This window comes from Sceloporus undulatus, chromosome 2 (assembly GCF_019175285.1).
Source record: "Sceloporus undulatus isolate JIND9_A2432 ecotype Alabama chromosome 2, SceUnd_v1.1, whole genome shotgun sequence".
NCBI classification, from domain to species: domain Eukaryota; kingdom Metazoa; phylum Chordata; class Lepidosauria; order Squamata; family Phrynosomatidae; genus Sceloporus; species Sceloporus undulatus.
Genome location: NC_056523.1, coordinates 6,865,942 through 6,889,789, shown reverse-complemented (window position 1 = coordinate 6,889,789; position 23,848 = coordinate 6,865,942). Strand labels below are relative to the sequence as shown.

The following is a 23,848-nucleotide window of genomic DNA, read 5'->3' as shown; positions in this document are numbered from 1 at the left end:
GGTTTTGGGACCAAAATACTGGATTTTGATATGACCTGTGGATACATCAAGGGTAAAATTTGGGATTATATAATAAAGGATGTAAAGGAAAATGATGCCAAAGAACTAATAAAATTCTGGCAGGCCTAAGTTTGTGCTCATCCTAAAAGCTGGATGGATGAGAGAGGCCTCTTTTTGGTGCACCCATGATGGACTAAGCTCTCGCCTTTTACCACCCTATTTAGAGAAAGGGGATGGCACCATATACAGTGGACCCTTGTTATATGCTAGGGTTTGGTTCCAAGATCCCCTGTATATAACAAAATCCATGTATGCTCAAGTCCCATTAAATATAATGACATAGAAAAATGGTGTCCCTTATAAAAAATGGAAAATCAAGGTTTAATATTTGAAATGTATACTTTTTTGGAACATTTTCAAACCGTGTATGCTTGAATCCATGTATAAAAAAATCTGTGTATAAGAAGGGCTGACTGTATACATACATATAGTGTATATGGATAAGTCGACCCAGGTTTTTTGGGTCAATTTTTGACTAAAATTTCTATACATGGATATGTACAGTAGATCTAAGGTGTGAACTGTGAGCATAGGTCTTTTCACACACAAAAAAAATTCACATTATTACTAGCAGAGAAGCTACACAAGGTTTAAGACCTCCCTAAAAATCCATAAATGTCCTAAACTTTTAAATGCTCCCCATGTAGAGTAACATCTTTCACATTATTTTCTTTCTTTCTTTCTTTCTTTGCCACACTCCATGAATTAATATGGTTTCTATCTTGTGTGAATATTTGGGTGTCACATAGTGTGGGAATTTAGACTGAAGCTCTATTTAATTGATTTCTCCCCTATGTGGGTTGTGAGATGACGAGTGAGGCGTATTTTCTGATTGAAACCTTTCCCACATTCCAAACATTTAAATGGCTTCTTTCCTATATGAGTTGCTTGGTGATGAGTGAGGCTCACTTTGTGTCTGTAACTCTTTCCACAGTCTGCACACTTATAAGGTTTCTCCCCAGTGTGAATTCTTTGATGTGACACAAGCACTGACTTCCAACTGAACCTGTTCCCACACTCCAAACATTGAAATGGTTTCTCCCCTGTGTGGGTTGCGTGGTGACGACTGAGGTGTGTCTTCTGAGAGAAGCTCTTTCCACAGTCCAAGCACTGGAATGGTTTCTCCCCTGTGTGAGTAGTTTGGTGACAATTGAGACTTACTTTCTGACTAAAACATTTCCCACAGATCGTACATTTAAATGGTTTCTCCCCTGTATGAGTCCTTTCATGTGATAAAAGGACTGACCTCTGCCTGAAGCTATTTCCACACTCCAAGCATTTAAATGGTTTCTCCCCTGTGTGGATTCTTTGGTGGGACATAAGGACTGACTTCTGATTAAAGCTTTTTCCACATTCCAAGCATTTAAATGGTTTCTCACCAGTGTGACTGGCTTGATGACAAGCGTGACGTCCTTTTCCAATAAAATGTTTCCCACACTCCAAGCATTTCAATGATTTCTCCCCAGTGTGAGTTGCTTGATGATATGTGAGGCTTATTTTATACCTGAAATTTTTCCCGCACTCCAAGCAGTTAAACGATTTCTCCCCTGTGTGAGTTGTTTGATGACATGTGAGGCTTATTTTATGCCTGAAACGTTTCCCACACTCCAAGCATTCAAAGGGTTTCTCTCCTGTGTGTATTCTTTGATGTGACCTAAGCGCTGATTTCCCACTGAAGCTGTTTCCACACTCCAAACATTGAAATGGTTTCTCTCCTGTGTGGATTCTGTAATGGCGAGTGAGGTGAGGCTTTTGAGAGAAGCTCTTTCCACACTCCAAGCACCGAAATGGTTTCTCTCCAGTGTGAGTTGCTTGATGAGCCGTGAGACTTATTTTATGAATGAAACTTTTCCCACACTCCAAACATCTAAATGGCTTCTCTCCAGTGTGAGTTGCCAGATGACGACTGAGGCTTATCCTTTGACCAAAACTTTTTCCACATTCCAAGCATTTATATGGTTTCTCCTCTGTGTGAGTTACTAGATGGCAGGTGAGGTATGTCTTCTGATTGAAACTTTTTCCACACTCCAGGCACTTAAAGGGTTTCTCTCCTGTGTGAGTTGCCTGATGGCGAGTGAGGTGTTTCTTCCAAGTAAAGCATTTTCCACACTCCAGACATTTGAATGGTTTCTCCCCTGTGTGAGTTCTTTGATGGGACACAAAGTGTGACCTCCACCTGAAGCTCTTTCCGCACCTCAAGCAGTTAAATGTTTTTTCCTTTGTGTGAATTCTTTCATGGCATTTCCTTACACTGGAGGTCCTTCCGCACTCAACAGCTTTGAAAGAATTCTCCTCTGTGTGAATGTTTCTATGAAGAATAAGGCTTGCTTTATACCTAAAGCTCTTCCCACACAGGAGACAAAGACATTTACTCCTTTCTTTTCCTTTCCTTGTTATTCCCTGGACTGAAATTCCAGAGATGTCACCATCCTGAGAAGTATGATGTGTGTTCTTTCTGTTGCCTTTTTGGTCAGTTTTTCTTTCATTCTCTTTCTTCTGCTTACATCTGGCACTTTGCAGCAGTGCCCTGCTAGGTTGTCCCTCATTCTCACTGTTTTGCTGATCACCACCTGAAAAGAAGAAACACAACTGTTCAGAATCCAAGAAAGAAATAGAGACTGAAGTCTAAGAGGTAACACAGTTTGTAAGCTGATATCTATTGGCATCAAGCTGAAGAAATCTTTGAAGCAAAAGAGGTGAGTCCAGTCTCTGTTGGCTCTCCTGAGAGACCAGATCCACTAAGCCCCTGTCTCATCTTCTTGAAATATTATGAGGAAGTATCTGCTTTTATTCTACCTTAACCACATCATTCCCCCCTCCCCTTTTTAATGGAAACTGGAAGAAGCCACAGCAGCTTTTGGTTGAGGCAAACCAGCCTGGGAAGAGAACAGTTCCTCAAGTGAGGCCTGAAATCCATGCTTAGCATCACCTTGGATCCTCACATTGACCACTCAGCCTGCTATAATATAGAAAGACTGAAGAAGAACACTAAAATGGATAGTTTAGGTCTTGTAAACTGATTTGATCAACCACAAGAGAAAGGAGCCTTACTCAGAGAGGACACAATCCTCAAACTCTCGTCCATAATGTCTCTATGGAGGGCCCTTTGGCCTGGATCCAGTAGGGCCCACTCCTCCTCTGTGAAATTCACAGCCACCTCTTCAAAGGTCACCTGAAGAAAAAAGGCACAATTGATACCCAAGGGTCAGGCCCCTCAATCATCCTTCTCATATTTGATATCAATTTAATATTACAAGGGACTCTGAGGTGGGTAGCCTGAGAGACACTCCCACTGCAGAGACTTGGCCTAAACCATATTTGAAAATCTGGTTGGCTCTAGCAAAGGAGGAAGCAAGAACACCCATCCACATAATGAGATCACCAGAGATATCAGCACAATCCCTTCTTCCTTGGAGGGTGATGAGGGGATTCTGACCTGAGAAGGTGGTTGTGCATACACAAAGAGCTTTTCCTCAGTAGAAGTAGTTTTCCTTTGTCTGAGATACTCACACCAACCGTCTGAACTTTTCTCCAACCTTCCAACAATTCTTACTTGGGAAAACCATTTAGCAATGAAGTAATCCATTCATGCTGATTGCTGCCCTGGAATATGATTTTGAGTATATATATCACTATCAAAGTCACTAGCGATTTAGTCTAGTCTGAAGCAGAACAGAACCTCTGTTTGGCATCTACAGTAGGACCACAGTATCCACAGACTTGCAATCTGCAGATTTGAGCATCTGCAAGCGGCAAGTCCGCGCTGTCCCCAATGGTGCGTGCATGCAGCTGTGCCATCATTGGGGACAATGGGACTGAAGCCCTCTCTCTCTCTCTGAGGTTTCTACCCTGAGCTTGGCTTCGGGGGTGGTTCAGAGGCAGAGGCTGGAGCTCCATTAGCAAGAGGGGGCTTGGGCTTTCACCCCACACACCCCACCCCCAGGCCCAACACCTGGAACAGAAACTCCAAACTCTGAGACTCAAGCCCTGGTCCCGGCTCTGGCTCCCTCTGGCCAATGGGGCTCCAACCTCTGCCCCCAAAGCCAAGCCTGAGTCAGAAGCCTTGGAGGGGGAGGAAGGAAGGAAGGAACTGGGTCAGTGGGACTTGAGCATCTGCGGATTTTGGTATCCATGGAGGGGGGATCTGGAACGGATCCCCGCAGATACCGAGGGCCAACTATATTAGATTCCTCAATAAGCTGGCTACCCCACTTATCGTGGCAGCTATTAAGTCTCCTCCATTACAGACACCCCTCAATTGGAGCAGCACTTCAGGATCAGTACAGTATCTCCATTAGCAAAGCCTCCACTTTTCACTTTCTCCCATCTTTGCTTTGTTAGTTCATGTACGTGTGTCAGAGTGTGTGTGCATGCTTGTGTTGAATCTTTTATTAATCAAGCTTCAAAACCTAATTGGAACTGCCTCTGGAGTCCTGTGTGGTTTGGAACCAGTAAACAAAGGCTGAAATTTGTCACAGCCAAAGATATATTTTAATTGAACTAAATTAATTAAATATTATCTGTGGGCATCCTCCAAGGCCCCCAGCTTTTTGGGTAACACTATCCATGAGAAGAACATGCTATAACTCCACCAGAAAAGAGTCCTTGGTGATGCTATACACATATTTGACAGGAGACAAAAAGGCACACAACAACAACAAAGACAAGACAGAGATTCTGTTAGGAGCAAGGCAGTCTGCAAGGGACATGAACACCAAGCCTACCCTCTTCTCAGCCCAGTGGAAATCCTGCTCCTTACCTGGTCCAGTCTCACAGGAGCTTTTCTGAGTGCATCACTGAGAAGATATGTGTTTGTACTTCTATGCCATCTCGTCCCATTTTCTGTGGGGAAAACAAAAAGGAACAAAGAATATTGTCTATCATACTTTCCCTTTCTGATGAAAATCAAAGTAACAGCAACATTGACAGAGATATGAAAATTATTTTAATAAAGGTATGTGAAGAAAGAACTAACTAAATAGCTACATTTAATTTCAACATACTGAGGAAAAATCACAGAAATTCTGTTGAGAAGCAAACAATACAGTTGCTGAAGTAGAAATGATCAAAGCAGTTTGTATACAGTCAGCCCTCAGTATCCGCCGGGATCCATTCTGGATCCCCCCTCAGATACCAAAACCCATGGATGCTCAAATTCTGTTGTCCATTAGAGACAATGGGGCTTCACCTTTGAAATCTGTCATGGCGGCGGGCTGGTAGGGATGGAAGAGCGGGGGCAACTTGGGTGGGATGATGGAGCAGGCAGGGTTCTAGTGGCATGGCACTTCCCTTTTCTTCCCTCTCTTTCTTCATTTTCCACCAGCCCCTCAGGATGACACTGCAACGGGGGGCCGTGTGCACGCAGCTCTAGAATGGCCACCCCCAGTGGCAGAGGAAGGGAAGGAGGGGAGGCACGTCCTCGCTTAGCTAACTGCCCATCTCAGAGAACGCAGGGCCGGAGGTCCTCATCCCAAAAGTCCCATTGTCCCTAATGGTGGTGCAGCCACATGCATGCACCGCCATAGGAGACAATGTGGGCTTGTCGTCCACGGATACTCAAATCCACAGATGGAAAGTCTGTGGATATCAAGGGCCGACTGTATAAAGAAAAAGATATAGAAAAATCTCTTGTTGGACATTTGCCCATTCACACTGAAAAAAACTATTTTTAAATATCAGAAGAGAGGAAAAGTAGAATTGCATATATCAATACAGGTTGAGTCTCCCTTATCCGGAATTCCAAAATACTCCAGAATTATCCACATGGGTGGCTGAGATAGTGACAGCTTTGCTTTCTGATGGTTCAAGGTATGCAAACTATGGTCCAAAGCACAGCACACAAATAATCCAGTTTGAGTCTACTTTAACTGCCCTGGCTCAATGCTAGGGAATTCTGAGAACTGTAGTTTTGTGAGACATTTAGCCTTCTCTATTAGAGAGTTCTAGCGCCACAATAAACTACAATTCCAGGATTCCCTAGCACTGAGCCAGGGCAGTTAAAGCAGCCTCAAACTGGATTATTTCTGCAGTATGTTTCGAACCTTTGTTTCATGCACAAAATTATTTAAAATATTGTGTATAAAATTACCTTCAGGGTATATAAATAAGGTGTATATGAAATCTAAATAAATTTCATGTTTAGACTTGGGTCCCATTTCCAAGATCTCATTATATATTTGCAAATATCCAAAATCCAAAAATAAATAAATCCAAAATCCCAAACACTTCTAGTCCCTTGCATTTTGGATAAGAGAAGCCCAACCTGTATAAGATTTCATTTTCCCTCTACAATCTATGCGGACATAAAACCCAGAATGGAGAAAATAATTGGTCTAGTCCTCTGTAAACAGGAGATGCTTGGCAGGAAAGAGATGCTCACTGATTTTTCTAGGAGGAAGTGATGGGTGTTGTGAGAGAGAGAAAGGAGAGTGGAAATGAACAGCTGGAAATCTCAACAAATCTGCACAGCCACATTTTTGTTGCAGGTCCTAGTGGCTTCTCATATTTATAGCCAAAATTTTAATCAGGGTCAGCTTTAAAGCAGCCTTCAGTTGAAGCCCACATGAGGGAACAATGCTGCTCTGCAGAAAGTTGGACTAAATGGTTCTTGGGGTCCCTTCTCAGCTCTATGATGCTATGATTCCACCATTAGAGGCCAACCAAGCCTTATGAGGAATATCCTATGCTCTGGTAACCATGCCCTATTAGGAGTGGCTTAGGGAGTTGAGCATGTTTAGCCTGCAAAATGTTAAGAGGTGACATGATAATCATGTTTAAATATTTGAAGGGATATCATAATGGAGCAAGCTTGTTTTCTGTTGCTCCAGAGACTAGGCACAGAGTAATTGATTCAAAGTACAGTACAGGAAAAGAGATTCCACCTAAACATTAGGAAGAACTTTCTGATGGCATCAGCTGTTTGGCAGTGGAACACGCTTAAAAAGAGGCTGAAGGGCCATTTGTTGGGAGTGCACTGATTGTGTATTTCTGCAGGGCAGAATGGGGTCAGACTAGCTGGCCTCTTCCAACTCTGTGATTCTATGACTTAGGGAGCTGGGTGCATTTAGCTTGGAGAAGAGAAGAATGAGAATTGACATGATAGTTTTCCTATAAGTATCATATGGGATGTCATATAATAGATAGAGCAAGCTTGTTTTCTGCTGCTCCAGAGATAAATGTATAAATACAGACTGCTACTGAGGGTCCATAAAACTGCTGAAGTGTGACAAGCCACATAACTGAAATATTTTAGGCATACTTAAGAAGAGAGGATCATGCAGAGAAATGCCTCTTATCACTTACCCATTGAGACAGATGCTTTGTCACAATCCTGCATGTTCCACTCAGTCTCAGGAAGATGCCTCTCCTTCTCATCCGTCTCTGACACAAACAAAGCCTGCACCCAAAGAGGCAGATAGGAAAAGAAAAAAAGAAAGGAAGGAAAGAAAGAAAGAAAGAAAGAATTAGACAAGAATGGAATATTGTATCATCTTGTATATTTTGATTATATGTATTTGTCAATTTGCTTTACAGTCAGTTTTCTGTATCTATGGATTCTTTATCCTCAAATTCAACCGTCCATGGCTTGAAACTATTAAAATTATATAAACACCAAAAAGCAAAGCTTGATTTTGTCCTTTATATAAGGTACACCATTTTACTATGCCATTGTATTTAATGAGCCTTGAGCATCCACAGATTTTGGTATTCACGGGGGTGTCCTGGAACCAAACCCCAGCAGATACCAAGGGCCCACTGTATTACACTGCACTTGTTTTTGTATTTCTGCCTGCTTTACAATTGCATTGCATTGGTTTTGTATTTGTATTATTCCTTCCTTCTTGTACTTGTGTATCTATTTTAGATTTCACATCTTTGGCAGGGCAGGCTGTTATTTCTTCTTGTTTTATTTTATAAATCACCACTTAGGCAGATGGTGCTAATAAATAAATAATAATAAATAAATAAAATCTTTATTTATATCCCGCCCTTCCAAGAGATCAGGGCGGCTTACAATAATGCAACGAGTGCAAACAATTACAAAGTTAAAACACATACACAGCAATAAACAACAATCTAAAAACAACAGCAATAAAAGCCCCTTAGCCCAACCTCATGGCCACGGAAGATAAATAAAGATGCTATATAAATTAATAAATGAGAAGAAGGAAGATAATTAGAATAAAGAATAAGGATAATAATTTTAAAAGTCTGGTTGGACTATTCTTTGTTTAGCATGATGTTCATGATGTTTACCTGAGAGATCACTTCTCTAGGAATCTCTAGGTCCTCCAGGGCAACTCTGTGGTCAACATCTGCCAGACATTGACCATTAAATTGCACTGGATGAGCTACAAATGTCTAGTGGAGTGCTCTCTCTAGGAGTCTCTAGGTCCTTCAGTGAGACTTTTGGTTAAAGTTGACCATATTCCTAGAGAGAACATATTAATAAAATATGCGAATAATCCGTGAAAGTCAAAGCTGCAAATGTGGAGGGATGAGTGTATATACAGCACTATATACACAACAACAGCTCTCTGACAAACCATCCACTACTCAACAATAACCCACATTGTCCATAGGTCATGCCCATATTTATGCATACTGTTCATGCCATGATCTCCCCATACAGGTGCCTGCAATTGTCCCTTGCATCAGACTGTTGAGTCATCCTGGGCATGTCCTCCAAGTGGTGTGATGATGCTACTCCACCATGGAACAACCTTTCTGAACGGTGCGTCATCCAGATGCCTGAGCCAGCTGCCATATTTTGTCCTATAAAATTCTTAATAACAGTTTTATACTGTGGGGCCTCATTATCCATGGGCTTACCATCCACGCATTTAAGCATTCACAGATGGTAAGCTCCCATTGCCCCCAGTGGCGGTGTGTGCATACAGCCATGCTGCCATTAGGAACAATGGGACTTCAGGTAACCTCCCCATTGTCTGGGGACAACGAGGGCTTGCTTGAAGTCCCGCTGTAATGGTGTGCACGCGTCATCATTGAGGACAATGTGACTTGAGGACTTGAGATTTTTTGTATCCATGGGGATAGGGTTGCCATATCCCGCCTGGGGGCGGGACTTTCCAGGTTTGGGGCGTGGCCACATGGTCCCACCCCAGTTTGGCCCCACCCCCGGGACCCCCCACCCCCCCACTGACGCCAAGCAGGGAAAAGAGCCTCGCCTCAGCAAGGCACACCATTACAGCGAGACTTCAAGCAAGCCCTCGTTCCCTGCTTGGCCTCCTCCGCCAGCCAGGGAGGCAAGCTGGGAGGGCCAGGGGAAAGGGTCTCGCCTCGGTAAGGCCCTTTCCCCCTCCCTTGCCGCTTTCCCCGCCGGCCACGGAGGCTTCAAGGCAGGGAGGAAGGGTCTCGCCTCGGGGAGACCCTTTTCTCCCTGCCTTTAACCTTCCTCCGCCAGCCAGGGAGGCTTCAAGGCAGGGGAAAGAGCCTTTCTTCTTCTTTCTCCTCCTCCTCTTCTTCTGTCTCCTCTCCTCCTCCTCTTCTTCCTCCTCTTTTTCCTCTTCTTCCTCCTCCTCCTCTTCTTCTCCACCTCTTCTTCTCCACCTCATCCTTCCCCTCTTCCTCCCCTTTTTCTTCCTCTACTTCCTCTTCTTCCTCCTCCTCCTTTCCCCCTCCTCCTCCTCTTCCTCCTTTTCTTCTTCTCTGCTTCCTCCTCCTCTGCTTCTTCCACTCTTCCTCCTCTTCTGGTTTTTGGCCAGAAAGGGATGCACATTTCTGCCATCTGTCTAGGAATAATGCCAAATGTCCTCCATTTTTATCTTGCCTAAGAAACATGCATTTATATGATTTTTTTTTAAAAAACCACTAATTTTTGAGCGTCCTCCATTTTTGTCAAAATGTGCCCTCCATTTGAAAATTTTGTCCTACGTTTGTCCTACATTTGTCCCAGTTTGGAGGTCCTGACTTATGGCAATCCTACATGGGGAGAAATCCAGAACAGATACCCCATGGATACCAAGGTCCCATTTTACATCCAGACACACACTGACATTATTTCTGCAGTGCAGATGCAACCCAAGTCTCAAGATTCAGTATTTTAACTAGACGTCTAAGATAGGATCAAAATTGAACAAACAGATATTTTATTAAAATATATATCCTGGCCCTTTTAAACGATCAGAATGAAATTTTTCACACCTGCTGCTCTTTTCCCTTTAACTCTTCTGCATGATTCAGGAGGAAGCCTTCGGCCAGGGCCACCGCCTGGGAACTGGTCTCCGCTCCACATTCACTGACCCAGTTTGCCATCTCTGGGGGCAGAACAGCCAGGAACTGCTCCAAAATCACCAAGTCCAGGATCTCAGCTTTGGTGTGTCTCTCTGGCTTCAGCCATTGGGAACAAAGGTTGTGGAGCTGGCTGCAAACGTCTCGGGGGCCTTTGGTCTTATGATAACAAAACTCTCTGAAGTGCTGGCGGCTTATATCCAGAAGGTGCCTATCCTCTCCCAGATGATTCTGGACATTTCTTCTCAAGAACTCTCCTTGGTAGTTAGCCTGAACATTATGAAACCGTCTGGTTAACCTGGAGCCCTCTGAGTCTTGCTTCTTCATTTTGGCTCTGTTCTCCAAGGTAGGTTCCATCATGGCGAAAGGAAGATCTTCCTTTATGGGCAGATTTACAGTCTGGCAAAGATTGGCAAAATGACTGGTAACACCCAAGCCTACAAATACAGTGGTGCCCCGGGTTACGAAATTAATTCGTTCCGCGGCGCCGTTCGTAACCCGAAAAGCATTCGCAAGCCGAATCTCCATAGGCGCTAATGGGGAAAAGCCGCGATTTCGTGGGAAATAGCGCCGAAAAGCACCAAAAGTTTTTTCGTAACCCGAAAAAACTTTCGTAACGCGGAACTATTTTTTTAAATTATTTTTTTTCGTAACCCGGAAATTTCGTAACGCGGCGCATTCGTATCCCAGGGTACCACTGTAAAGGAAGACGTTGTGTGAATGAATTGTACTAGAGAGACTCTGGAGGTACTCAGAGGTTTTACAATCAAAGTGGGAAACTAGCTCATTCCTCCATTAAAAAAAGTCTTTTACCATGACTGAGGCTGCATCCATGCTACAGAACTAATCCAGTTTGACACAACTTTTAACTGCCATGATTCAATGCTATGGAATTCTAGGAACTGTAGTTTATTGTGGCACCCCAGTTAAATAAAGTGGTTGGAATTCTTTGGAGCTGCTGATGTTTCTAAACAGTCTTCAAAGGTAGCCATGCTGATAGAGAAGGCTAAATGTCTCACAAAACTACAAGTCCCAGAAATCCATAGCACTGAGACATGGCAGTTAAAGTGATGTCAGACTGGATTATTTCTGCAGTGCGGATGCAGCCTGAAATAGACATATAATAGGGGGCAGGGGAATGTCTTTCCATCTGCTCTGTTCCTAACCACTGACTGTCTCCTCTCTTTACTTTTCCTTGTGTACTCCTTTCCACTCCTCTCCACACCTTTAGTAGATTTCTTAAACCCAGGGCTTGCTGCTTTAAACCAGTTTTCCAAAGGATGCCTTTTTAAAAAAAACACTCCTTTTAAAATTATTATTATTATTATTATTAAGTCTATCTATTATTACTATTTTCCTCTTACTGGAACAAAGGCTGTTTAAATGTAAACATAACTTTAACAGTCCATTGGCAGGTCTTAATTGTTAGACTGAATAATAAATGCAATTACTTTTTTTTCAGTACCAATGCTTATTTTAAATCACTTTATTTTATAGTGCAAGAAATGCCATTCAGTAACAAATCCTTATCATAAATTTCAGCAGATCAACTCTTGAGTATGTTTTGCATGTTTTATTATGTATAGTCTACATATATATTCAAATTTAATAGGAATAATAAGTGTTTTATTGAAAGATGTAAATCATATCAAAGCCTAACGACTTTGGATTGTTAATGTTAAAAAGATTACAACATGGTTGATCAAACTTTCTAATACATAAAATAATCCTTCATAGTATTAATATAATAAGCAGGATTTACTTTTTTCATTAAAACATTAATGCAACTACTTTAAACAAAACAAACAAACCTGGTGTTTGTTTTTCCAACCCTGCTTAAACCCTGTTTATCTGTAGGCAGAAATGGTCTTCCTTTCTCTTCCTTCTACAAAACCAAAAGAGCATCCACGCTGCAGAAATAATCCAGTTTGACACTGCTTTAACTGTCCTGACTCAGTGCTATGGAAATCTGGGATTCGTAGTTTGTTGTGGCACCAGAGCTTTCCAACAGAGAAAGCTAAATATCTCAAAAAACTACAATCCTCAGAATTCCATAGCACTGAGCCATGGCAGCTAAAGTGATGTCAAACTGGATTATTTCTGCAGTGTGGATGCATCTTATCTGAGGACAAAGTGGCAATCTCCTACCTATGTTTGGTAAACGACCAAGCAACTTTGTGTGTGTGTTTTATGTATATGTATACACACACAGAGAGAGCTCCTCCATGTATGTTGGGTAAACTACCAAGCAACTGTATGAATGTGCATGTGTGTGTATATGTGTGTGTGTATGCATTTGGCTAAAGTATGTTGTTGTATGTTGGGTAAACTACCAAGCAATTGATTAATATATATATTAATAAATAAGGTATAAATAAATAAGGCATGTTACCTTCTTCTCTTTCCACCTGGCACTCAACGTTTTGAAGGCAAGAGAGCATTCCCTTCCCTCCCCCATTGCACAGCAAACTCACCAGATCTGGCCCATAAAAAGATCTCCTTGCTTGTGTATTTTGTTGTGTTTCTCACCAGATCCTTTTGTACAACTATGGCCCTGCCTCCTCGACTGGAAGCAGGGGCTTCCCTAGGAAGCCATACTATCTGATTTTAACCCCTTCCAGTCAAAATCTGTAGTGGAAACTGGAGGGGGCTCTTGTACTTTGAATGGTTGTGTAGAAAAGGTTGTGTACTGCTTGCTATACACAACTTGTATTTGGTTGCAAGGCAAGTCTTGCTTGCTGAAATCCCCTCTTCCATGCAACCTTAATAAATAACCTTCAAAGGTATAGGAGCCTTCTCCAATCTTCAGCCCTGTTTCTCTTCCCCTGTCTTTCCTATAACAAGGGCTGCATTTGCACTGTAGAATTAATGTAGTTTGACACACTGCTTTAACTGCTATGGAATTCTGGGATTGGTTGTTTTGAGCTATTCGGCCTTTTGCACTGTAAATCATAGGATTTCATAGGATGGAGCCATGGTGGTTAAAGCAGTATCAAACTGCATTAATTATGCCATGTGGAAGCAGGTCTTTTAGTGATAGATTATAAGAAATCTGGTGAGACAAAGGAGGAATAACTTTGCTGCCCCAATGAATAATAAATGCAATTATTAAAATAAATTAAAGTAAATTGCATTTATTCTTCAGTGGGGCAGCAAGGGCTATCACTAGGCCTTTCCATGAGGGTATAAACAGCCAGCCTGGCATAGCGGTTTGAGTGTTGCTGCAGGAATAATCCAGTTTGGCCCTGCTTTATCTGCTATGGTTCCCTGCTATGGGATCCTGGGATTTGTAGTCTGTTGTGGCACCAGACCAGCTAAATGTCTCACAAAATTACAGTTCACAAGAGTCCGACGCATTGCACCATGGTTGTTGAAGAGGTGTCAAACAAACTGGATTATTCCTGTAGTATGGATGCAACCTATTCTGCAGACTAGATGTATAGTGATATACATACGTATATATATATATATATATATATATATATATATGGAAGTGATAGTGCCACTATATTCTGCTCTGGTTTGGACCCACCTTGAATACTACAGTATGTCCAATTTTGGGTACCACAATTAAAAAAGGATGTGGAGAAACTGGAGCGTGTCCAAAGGAGAGTGATTAAAATGGTGAAAGGTTTGGAAACCATGTCCTATCAGGAAGGACTCAGGGAGTTGGGGATGTTTAGCCTGGAAAAGAGAAGGTTAAGAGGTGATATGATAGCCCTGTTTAAATATTTGAAGGGATGCCATATTGAGAAGGGAGCAAGCTTGTTTTCTGCTGCTCCAGAGACTAGGACCCAATGGAGCAATGGATGCAAGCTCCAGGAAAAGAGATTCCACCTCAACATTAGGAGGAACTTCCTGACAGTCAGGGCTGTTCAACAGTGGAACAAACTCCCTCGAAGTGTAGTGGAGTCTCCCTCCTTGGAGGTCTTTAAGCAGAGGCTGGATGGCCATCTGTCAAAGGGGATGCTTTGATTGAGAGTTCCTGCATGGCAGAAGGGGGTTGGACTGGATGGCCCTCCTTGGGGTCTCTTCCAATTCTATGAGTCTATGATTCTATCCATCCTATTTGCAGGAAGGGCAGGCTGCCACCTAAAAGCATTTCTCAGAGGAGAACAGAAGATGTGTTAATGTGTTTTTAGTCCTCCTCAAAATGGAGGACAATTTTTGGACAGAAAGCGGGAAAGGAGGCCAGGTCCTCCTGGGAGAATGAATGGAGCTCCTTGGACCTCTAAGGGTTAAAGCCACAGAGATGGATTCCTAGAGAGGAAGGAAGGAAAATGGAGGCCTCTCCCTGTTCATCCATGGTCCCGCCCCTTCCGGCCATCTGTTTCTCCTCCTAGAGCGGCCCTTGGTCCAGAGGGAGGGCTATAAAGACCTGCCCCAGGCAAGGGATGGCAGTTGCCACCGATGGAGTCAGGTGAGTCCTCCTCAGGTGGCTGCTGCTGTTGTGTGCCTCCAAGCCATTTTTGACCATGGGGTTTTCTTGGCATGTTTCTCCAGAGGAGGGTTGCCATTGCCATCCTCTGAGGCTGAGAGAGTGTGACTTTGCCCAAGGTCACCCATTAAGGTTTCCATGGCTGAGCCAGGATTCGAACCCAGAGTCATAGGCTGCAGCCACACTGCAGGAACAATCCAGTTTGACACTGCTTTGACAACCATGGCCCCATGCTCCGGACTCCTGTGATCTGTAGTTCTGTGAGACATTTAGCCGCCACAACAGACTACAAATCCCAGGATCCCGTAGCAATTAAAGCGGGATGAGGCTGGATTAGAGCCTTGGTCTCCAGAGCCATTTTTCCAACACTCAAGACAGACCTCTGCACCATGCTTTGCTCTTTTGGACGATCATTAACTTGGCTTATTTGCTTATTTATTTATTTAGAGTATTTATACCCCACTCTTCAGCCACAAAGACTCTCAGAGCGGCATACAATTATTAATTAATTAATTAATTAATAATATAGAAGATATGCAGGGAGTGGCTGTGTTGGCCATTTAGCAAATTCATACAAAACTCCACCCAACAGTGTTACCTTTATAGGCCAAGTGAAATGCACACTATACAAGCTGCAAGCTTTTGAAAGTCCAGTGGCTTCTTCATCAGGCAAAGTGTTACAAACCAAGCAGGAGAAAACTGGAGATGTTACTCAGATGCCTGCATTTTATTCTTCCTGCCCTTAGTTAAGATGTTTGCTAAAGATACCCTCCCCATACCATCTGGGTTAATAATACAGTTGGCCCCCCACATTTGTCACTTTGATTTTTGTGGCTTTGATATGTTCTCTCTAGGAATCCATAGGTCCTCCAGAGAGATTCTGCTGGAAATTGGCCATAGAGTTACATTGCAAGAGCTAGTAATTACTAGAGAAAACACTTTTCTAGGCATTTGTAGGTCCTCCAATGTGATTCTGTGGTCAACTTTTGGGTTTAACAGTGCTAGGGAATCCTGGGAATCATTGTGGCCACAGAGCTCTCTGACAGAGAAGGCTAAATGTCTCACAGAACTACAGTTCCCAGAATTCCCTAGTACCGAGCCATGATTATTTCTGCAGTGTGTTTTGGACCATTGATAACTGTGCTTTATTTGCACAGTATTGAAAAACTATAAAATAGCGTGTTTTGGACCTGAGTCTATCCATCTGGAATGCCGTCCTCCTCTTTTCCTGTTGCCTTCTACCTTACAAAGCATTATTGCCTTTCCTAGTGAGTCCACTCTTCTCATGATATGTCTCAGTTGACTTGTCTTGGGATCTAGGAAGAGTTCAGGCTTGATTTGCTATAGGATCCATTTATTTGTCTTTTTAGCAGCCCATGATATCTGGAACACAAATGAGTTGATTTTTCCCCCTGTCAGCTTTCTTCACTGTCACCTTTCACAACCATACACAGAAATTATAAATGCATGATATATAATATATATATATATCATATATGTATGTATGTGTATTCAATTTCCCTATATTAGAAGAAAGCCGGATATAAGAAAATAATAATAATAATAATAATAATAATGATAATAATATATCTTGACAGTTCAAGAACGTGTCCGGATACTTCATAGCTTTCCTTCAAAGTCCTAATCTTCTGATTTCCTGACTGTGGTTCCCATTTTGATGAATGACTGAGCCATTTCAATGTCTTCATTTGTCTGCTTTAAAGTTATATAAATTTGAAACAATATAGTATCCATTTATCACATGTGCTTTAAAGTTATATAAATTTGAAACAATATAGTATGTATCCATTTATCACATGTGCTTTGGAAATTAACTTTGCCTGTGGACCTCCATTAAAACATACGTTTTTCCAGACTGACCTCTTGCAACTCCATCTTGATTTTTGTCATTAAATTTAATAGGATTGGCTTTGTACCCAACTGCATTATAGGTCCAAAACACACTGCAGAAATAACCCAGTTTGAGGCCACTTTAACTGCTCTGGTAAATGCTAGGAAATTCTGGGAATTGTAGTTTTGTGAGACATTGAGCTTTCTCTGTCAGAGACCTCTGGTCCCACAATAAACTACAATATCCAGGATTCCCTAGCATTCAGCCAGGGCAGTTAAAGCGGTCTCAAACTGGATTATTCCTGCAGTGTGTCTTGGACCATAGATAACTGCTTTATTTACAGTATTGAAAAACTATAAAATATTCTAAAAGACATTGATTAAAAGAAAGCCACGTAGATTGAAACAACAGGTAGAACAGTGAATAAAGATTTTGCTCTGTGGACAAGGGAAAGAACCCACTACTTATTTCTGCCTTTGATTCATGGTATTTTGTCTCCTGTGCAGGAAAGGGAAGCGTTTTCTCAGCTGAACAAAATGGCTAAACATGTCTTTGCCTCAAGAGAGGGTTCATAATCACACAGCAGGCAGGCCCTGAATGAGCTTGCTGCCTCAGCCATGCAAGAGAACACTACCCCATTTTCAACATCACAGTAAGTTTTGACTGCCAGTCCATCTGATTTCTGTTTAGGGAATGGTGTGTGTGTGTATTGGGGATCTTGTTGTCCAACTCAGGCACTAACATGCCTTGAGCTGGATCAGTAGGAACAATAGAACTTTCTACATTGTTGCTGTTAATTGCTGTCAAGTTGACTTCGACTTATGGCAACTGTACGAATGAGACATCTCTAAGGGATCGTCTGCACTGTAGAAATAATGCAATTTGACACCACTTTAACTTCCATGGCTGCATCCTACAGAATCCTGGGATTTATAGTTTCATGAGGCACCAGCACTCATTGGCAGAGAAAGCTAAAGACCTCATAAAACTACAAATCCCAGGATTCCGTAGGATGGAGCTGCAGCACTTAAAATTGTGTCAAACTGCATTTTCTCTACAGTGTAGATGCACCCCAAGTAACTGTCATCCAGCCCTCCTGAGGTCTTGCAGATCCAGGGTCCTGGCTTCTTTGATTGAGTCTATTCACCTGTAATGCCATCTTACTCTTTTCCTTCTGCCTTCCACATTTCCAAGCATCGTTGCCTTCTCAAATGAATTATGACATCTCATGGTATATTCAAAGTATGACAGTCCCAGTTTATTCATCTTGTCTTATAGGGAAAGTTCAGGTTTGATTTGCTCTAGGGCCTGTTTGTTTGTTTGTTTGGGCAGGCTGTGGTATGTGCATCCTCTTCCAGTACTGTATTGTATTTCAAATCTGAACTTTCTGTATAAAGCGACATAATTTAACATGCAGTATAAAAGGGGGCAGTGGGAGATAAGAAAAAGAGAAGGCAACAAGAGAGGATTTTTAGGGAGAATGCAAGTGGAAGAGATGTGGCATTGTGGGAAGCTTTGGGTCTGTGGCCTGTAAGGAAAGGACATCCTCTCATTCCCAAACATAGGTTCTGGCTTCTTTGGATAATTTTCTTTTGTACAGAAAAATGAGCCAGTTTCCAGCTTGAATCACAGTTTAAAGCATTTCTTTATGTAAAAAGAATGTTTCTTCACAGAAAATCTGGATTTCTTTCTAGATCTTGGTATTCACCAGTAATTTCTCCGGTCTTTTGCCTGAAGATGAATCTGGCAGGAGAGAAAGTAATTTCTTCCCCTATGACAGAATCTGCCTGGGAGCACTACTTCATGATGGAGAAGCAAAAATTAGCTGATTCTGAGCTAACAAAACCTCTTCCTATTGTTCAAGATGAGAGTAGAGGAGGTTTCTGGGAAAGAAGAAGCATGCTGAAGAGCCTGGGGAAAGCCGTGCCCTGTTCAGAGGTACAGCGCCAGCACTTCAGGCAGTTCCGCTATGAGGAAGCTGAGGGACCCCGAGAGCTTTGCAATCGACTCCATGCTCTCTGTTGCCAGTGGTTGAAGCCAGAAGAACGTACAAAGGCTCAGATCCTGGACCTAGTGATCCTGGAGCAATTCATGGCTGTCCTCCCCCCAGAAATAAAAAGCTGGTTGAGAGAATGTAGAGCAGAGAGTACTTCACAGGCAGTAGCCCTGGCAGAAGGTTTCCTCTTGAGCCAGATAGAGGAGAAGATACAGGAAGACCACAGGGTGAGGATCTTTCCTTTTGGTACTTTAAAAAACATTATAGACATCTTTTCCAATTCATTGCATTTTATTTTCTCAAAATGACCCAATCCTCTACCTGTATTATTCCTTTTTTAATAATTCCCTTTGCCATCTTTGCTATCCTTCTGTTTCAGGAGATCTTTGTGGAAGAGTCCACTGGTTTCTGTGATGTAGAGAAGGGTACCTCAGACTCTGGAGAAGGAGTACAATTCAAATGGGTCTCACAAGAACATGGCACAGATACCACCCCCAGCTCCTCTCTAGATAAGGTAGGGGGCAGGATTCCTGGACAGCCAAGAAAGGGGGTATTTGGGGTGCTCTTACCATAGCTGCATCTTCTTTGGCCTGAAATAATCTCTCTCCTCTTTTTTTCTTTTTCATCATATTTGCCTACTATGGCATCTGTAGTGCCTACTTTGTGAAAAATTAAACTGTGTATGACAATGTCAAGATACTGTATATACTCATGTATAGTCTATCCATGTATATAATACATATACATTTTAGTCCAAAAATTGACCCCAAAAACCTGAGTCGACTTACCTATGGGGCAATGTAAGTACTGTACTTAAACTCTTATTTAAAAGGAACCCTGTTAAAAGAACAAAAGTGTATTCTCCCTCGGAATAACTGACACCCCCCCTTGCTTTCTCATCCATCCAGCCTTTAGTGTGAGCATAAACAGTTATGCATGCTGGAATTTTGTTAATTCCTTGGCATTATTTTTCTTTATTTCATCCCTTAGATCCTTTGTTACATGCCCCTAGGTTTTACCCTCGACTTATCCATGGGTCAGATCAAAATCCATAATTTTGGGTCCAAAACCTGCCCTCAACCTACACATGAGGTCGACTTATAGTCAAGTATATATGGTTTTCTAATGTGACTAGGGATGGTATTTTTGGTTTACAGATACTACTTCTTCCCTTAGGTGATGCTTGAGAAGGTGACTGTGTCTTTCAGTGAAGAGGAGTGGGCCCAGCTGCATCTGGACCAAAGGGCCCTGCACAGAGAAGTCATGGAGAAGAACATGGAGATTGTGGCCTCTCTGAGTGAGTCTGTCTCTTTCTCCTGATTGATCCAGTCACGTTGCAGGTGCTCCTGAATCACTGTAACCTCTTCCTGCCATCTTGCTCTTTTTCTACTAGCTACATCATCCTCTTCCCACTGGGCTGGTTTTTGATTTACTCCTGAGGAGAAACCTCAAACATGAAAAGCTGAATTGTTTGCTAGTACAAGACAGTGCAAAGGAGATAACCTTTTCCTCCTTGAAGGAATAGTCTTGTTTCACTCCCTTTCTTCCTAAGTATAGACAAGTCCAGTTCTTCCCAATAAATTGACAATAATGCAGAAAGAGGCAGAGTGTTCCTGACAGAAAGGGGAAACAAGCAATTGGAGGGCACCATTGCCAGGATGTTCTCCATCCTTTGTGCAAAAAGAAGCCAAATGTCAGTGGTTGTATTGAGGCAAGGTACTAAAAGAGGAAACGAGGTGTGTAGCCTGATCTGCCAGCTCCACAGATACTGGGGCTTAGCTCTTTGAAATTAGATTGTATGCCAGAGCCATTAAGCAGTCAGGAACTCATTCAAGTATATCTTTTGGCAAATGTATGTCCCAGGTTTGCAGCCAGTGTTTCAGAGTGAACAGGGAAGTCACAGGGAAACAGATGGGAAGATGGGAGCATCTTCCAGCTGCTCCAGGGGCATGGTGTTTACACAATGGACTCCCCTGGAGTGCCCAAATCCTGTCCCAAAAGCTTCTGTTTGAGGCTGCAGAATGAGGCATCTTTGGGGCTGTGGCGTGTGTTCTCTGCAGCCCCGGGAGCAATCAGGCTAGGAGTGGCTTCTGGCTTCTCCTTCCTACCCATCAGCTTCACCCTACAGTTCCCAAGGGCACAGCAGAACAGGCTTCAGAGCACTGATTCTTCATGAACACTATCCAGCATCATCTGTTCAGCAGATTATTAGCTCTATTCCTCTTCCTTTAGCCTATTTTTTGTCAATAAAGATATATATTTGTTTATTGATTGTGGTATGATGTGGCTGAGAGATAGAAAAAAAACTTACCCAACTGTTCTTCTGGCTTTCAAATCCATATAGCAGCCAAATTTTACTAAAAGCATTGAGGGAGTGATGTGAAGCTGGTCTCACAGGAGAGCAAATGGAGAAGCTCTGAAGCTTCATCTCTTTCTAATCCCCTGCTCCAGATGCTGCAGTGTTGTCAATTATTTCTTTGACGCCAGACTGTTTCTCTCTAAGCCTGTGTTGTTTCTCTTCTTTCAAGGTAATTGGCAGGAGAGGCAGAACCAAGCAAAGCCAAGGATGTCTTTGCTGCAAAGCGTTGAATGTCAAGTTAAGAAAGAGAAGGAAGCCAAAACTGACATTCAGGAGAAGTGGAGGAACAAAGCATTTCCTTCTCAGAATGGAGGCATCCGTGGAATCTCCAGCCAAGAAATAATAGAAAAAAGAAATGGAAGAGGTACATGCATTTCTCCTCAATATGGATGGAACCTTGATTTTAAAGACAGCCTTAACCTTCATAGGAGCACATATGCAGAAAGAATTCTCACACGAAAGAAGAAATGTGTGTTTTCAATGTGTGGAAAGAGCTTTGGGTGGAGATCACAATTTGTGCCACTTCAGTGGTCCCACACAGGGGAGAACCCATTTAAAAGCTTAGAGTGTGCCAGAAGTTTCAGTCCGAAGGGATATTTCATCCATCATCTGGCAACTCACTTTGGGGAGAAACCATTTAATTGTTTGGAATGTGGGAAAAGATTCCGTCGGAAGTCAAACCTCACTGCTCATCAGTTAATTCACACAGAAGAGAAACCATTTAAATGCCAGGAGTGTGGAAAGAACTTTAGATCAAAGCAAAAGCTCACTCAGCATCAAGTAACTCACACAGGGGAGAAACCATTTCATTGCTTGGAGTGTGGAAGGAGTTTCAGTAGGAAGTCAACCCTCATTTCCCATCAGTTAATTCACACAGGGGAGAAACCATTTCAATGCCTGGAGTGTGGAAGGAACTTTAGACTGAAGCAAAAATTCACTCAGCATCAGGTAACTCACACAGGTGAAAAACCATTTCATTGCCTTGAATGTGGAAAGACTTTCAGTCGGAAGTCGAATCTCATTTCTCATCAATTACTTCACACGGGAGAGAAACCATTTAAGTGTCTGGAGTGTGAAAAGACTTTTAGATGGAAGACAGAACTCACTCAGCATAAATCAACTCACACCGGGGAGAAACCGTTTCAGTGCTTGCAGTGTGGAAAGAGCTTCAGTCGGAGGTCAAGCTTCATTTCCCATCAGTTAATTCACACCGGAGAGAAACCATTTCAATGCCTGGAGTGTGGAAAGAGCTTTAGATGGAAGCAAAAGCTCACTCAGCATCAATTAACTCACACAGGGGAGAAACCATTTCCTTGCTTGGAGTGTGGAAAGAGTTTTAATCGGAAGTCAAATCTCCTTTCACATCAGTTACTTCACACAGGGGAGAAACCATTTAAATGCCTGGAGTGTGGAAAGACCTTTAGATGGAAGACAGAGCTCACACAGCATAAATCAACTCACACTGGAGAGAAACCATTTCAGTGCTTGCAGTGTGGAAAAAGCTTCAGTCGGAAGTCAAGCCTCATTTCACACCACTTAATTCACACAGGGGAGAAACCATTTCAATGCCTGGAGTGTGGAAAGAAGTTTAGATGGAAGCAAAAGCTCACCCAGCATCAGTTAATTCACACAGGGGAGAAACCATATCAGTGCATGGAGTGTGGAAGGAGCTTCACTCATAAAATAAGCCTTACTCGTCATCAAGTAAATCACACATTTCAGTGCTGCCAGAAATGTGGAAAGAGCTTCACTCCAAAGATAGGCCTAACTTCCTATCAAACAACTTACACAATGGATAAAGCCTTACTGTGCTTGGAGTGTACGGAGAGTTTATCTCAGAAGCCACAAGTTAAGTCAGAAGAACAGTCTCCTTTGCCATTTAGCAACTCATACAAGGGAGAAGCAATGAAAATGGAAACAATTTGAGAGGGCCACACATCTAAAATTCATGTGTTTACATGTGTCCGTATTTCTACGCTGGAGAACTATTCAGATATTTGGGAAAGGAGCACATGATTCAGTCAAGATGAGCCGCACGTGAATAAGCACTTCATATTAATGGGGGGGGGGGGGGATTAAATAGGAAAGGTTGTCCTTTCTACTCCAGAGCACTTACCGAAGGCCTGAATGTTTGTTGAAGAGAAAATTAACACTGTTTTTAAATTTACACTCAATCTAAGCTTTATGGGATTGTTGTGGTTGCTGACCTCCCAATTTAAAACAATCTTAAGATGTCTTGTGATGAAATGTCAAATTGTAACGGGAAATATTTGCTGTTTTTTAAGATTACAATATTACACTTCAAAACCAAATGTTACCTTTTATTTTCAGTCAATCTGAAGAAATCCTTCATGACTGAAAGCCTTTTTGATAAATCCCTGGTTGTGAAGAATTGGTGTGAAGTTCAACTTTTAACATTTTTGCATGTATTTTTATCAGTTGCTGGTGTAGGTCATCTTCTGCCTTAGTGGCACATTTTTCCAAAATCTCATTTCATTATATGATGGACTATAGCTTAGATGACCTGAATTAATATTTAATTGATAACACTGCAACAAAGTAGTCTGAGTCTTTTTTGCTTTCTATGGCCACATACAGACAGGCCAAAATAAAGCTGCTTCGGGTCACTTTGGAGGTATGCTATTTAAATGATGCATACGTCCTAAGAGTCTGGAAGCCACACCAAAGCCATGCTCCAGTCCTCAGGAGTCCTTCCAGATTCTTAGGACATATGCATCACTTAAACAGCATACCTCCAAAGTGACCCAAAGCAGCTTTATTTTGGCCTGTCTGTATGGGCCCTTTGTAATTTATTTTGAATATAGGTTTTTTCTAGAAAGCGTACTGTCTAAACTCTGTTGTGCCACTTTCTTTGTAATAAACCTTGTGAAG

The 23,848-nt window shown here is 42.3% G+C and overlaps 2 protein-coding genes across 7 annotated transcripts; one reads left to right on the top strand and one right to left on the bottom strand.

Moving 5' to 3' along the window:
• Positions 1–428: 428 nt before the first annotated feature.
• Positions 429–13,706, bottom strand: LOC121924243 (oocyte zinc finger protein XlCOF6-like). Of its 5 annotated transcripts, none has more exons than XM_042455516.1 (6): positions 12,786–13,706; positions 10,225–10,748; positions 7,363–7,456; positions 4,820–4,902; positions 3,112–3,232; positions 429–2,630 (listed from the first exon to the last, which is right to left on the bottom strand). In XM_042455516.1, exons 2-6 carry the CDS (start codon positions 10,669–10,671, stop codon positions 832–834), a joined length of 2,544 nt encoding a protein of 847 aa, XP_042311450.1. In that variant the 5' UTR covers positions 10,672–10,748; positions 12,786–13,706; the 3' UTR covers positions 429–831. The 5 variants fall into 5 exon arrangements, with proteins under 5 accessions (XP_042311450.1, XP_042311452.1, XP_042311449.1 ...); XM_042455518.1 differs by having other exon boundaries at positions 10,225–10,710; XM_042455515.1 differs by having other exon boundaries at positions 10,225–10,710; positions 12,704–12,799.
• On the top strand, positions 10,538–23,848 carry LOC121924247 (oocyte zinc finger protein XlCOF6-like). 2 transcript variants are annotated; one of them, XM_042455523.1, is made up of 6 exons: positions 10,538–10,657; positions 17,108–17,253; positions 18,296–18,824; positions 18,977–19,111; positions 19,774–19,894; positions 21,126–23,848. In XM_042455523.1, the coding sequence occupies exons 2-6, from the start codon at positions 17,219–17,221 to the stop codon at positions 22,880–22,882; spliced, it is 2,577 nt and encodes an 858-aa protein (XP_042311457.1). In that variant the 5' UTR covers positions 10,538–10,657; positions 17,108–17,218; the 3' UTR covers positions 22,883–23,848. The 2 variants fall into 2 exon arrangements, with proteins under 2 accessions (XP_042311457.1, XP_042311456.1); XM_042455522.1 differs by lacking the exon at positions 10,538–10,657 and adding an exon at positions 14,621–14,731.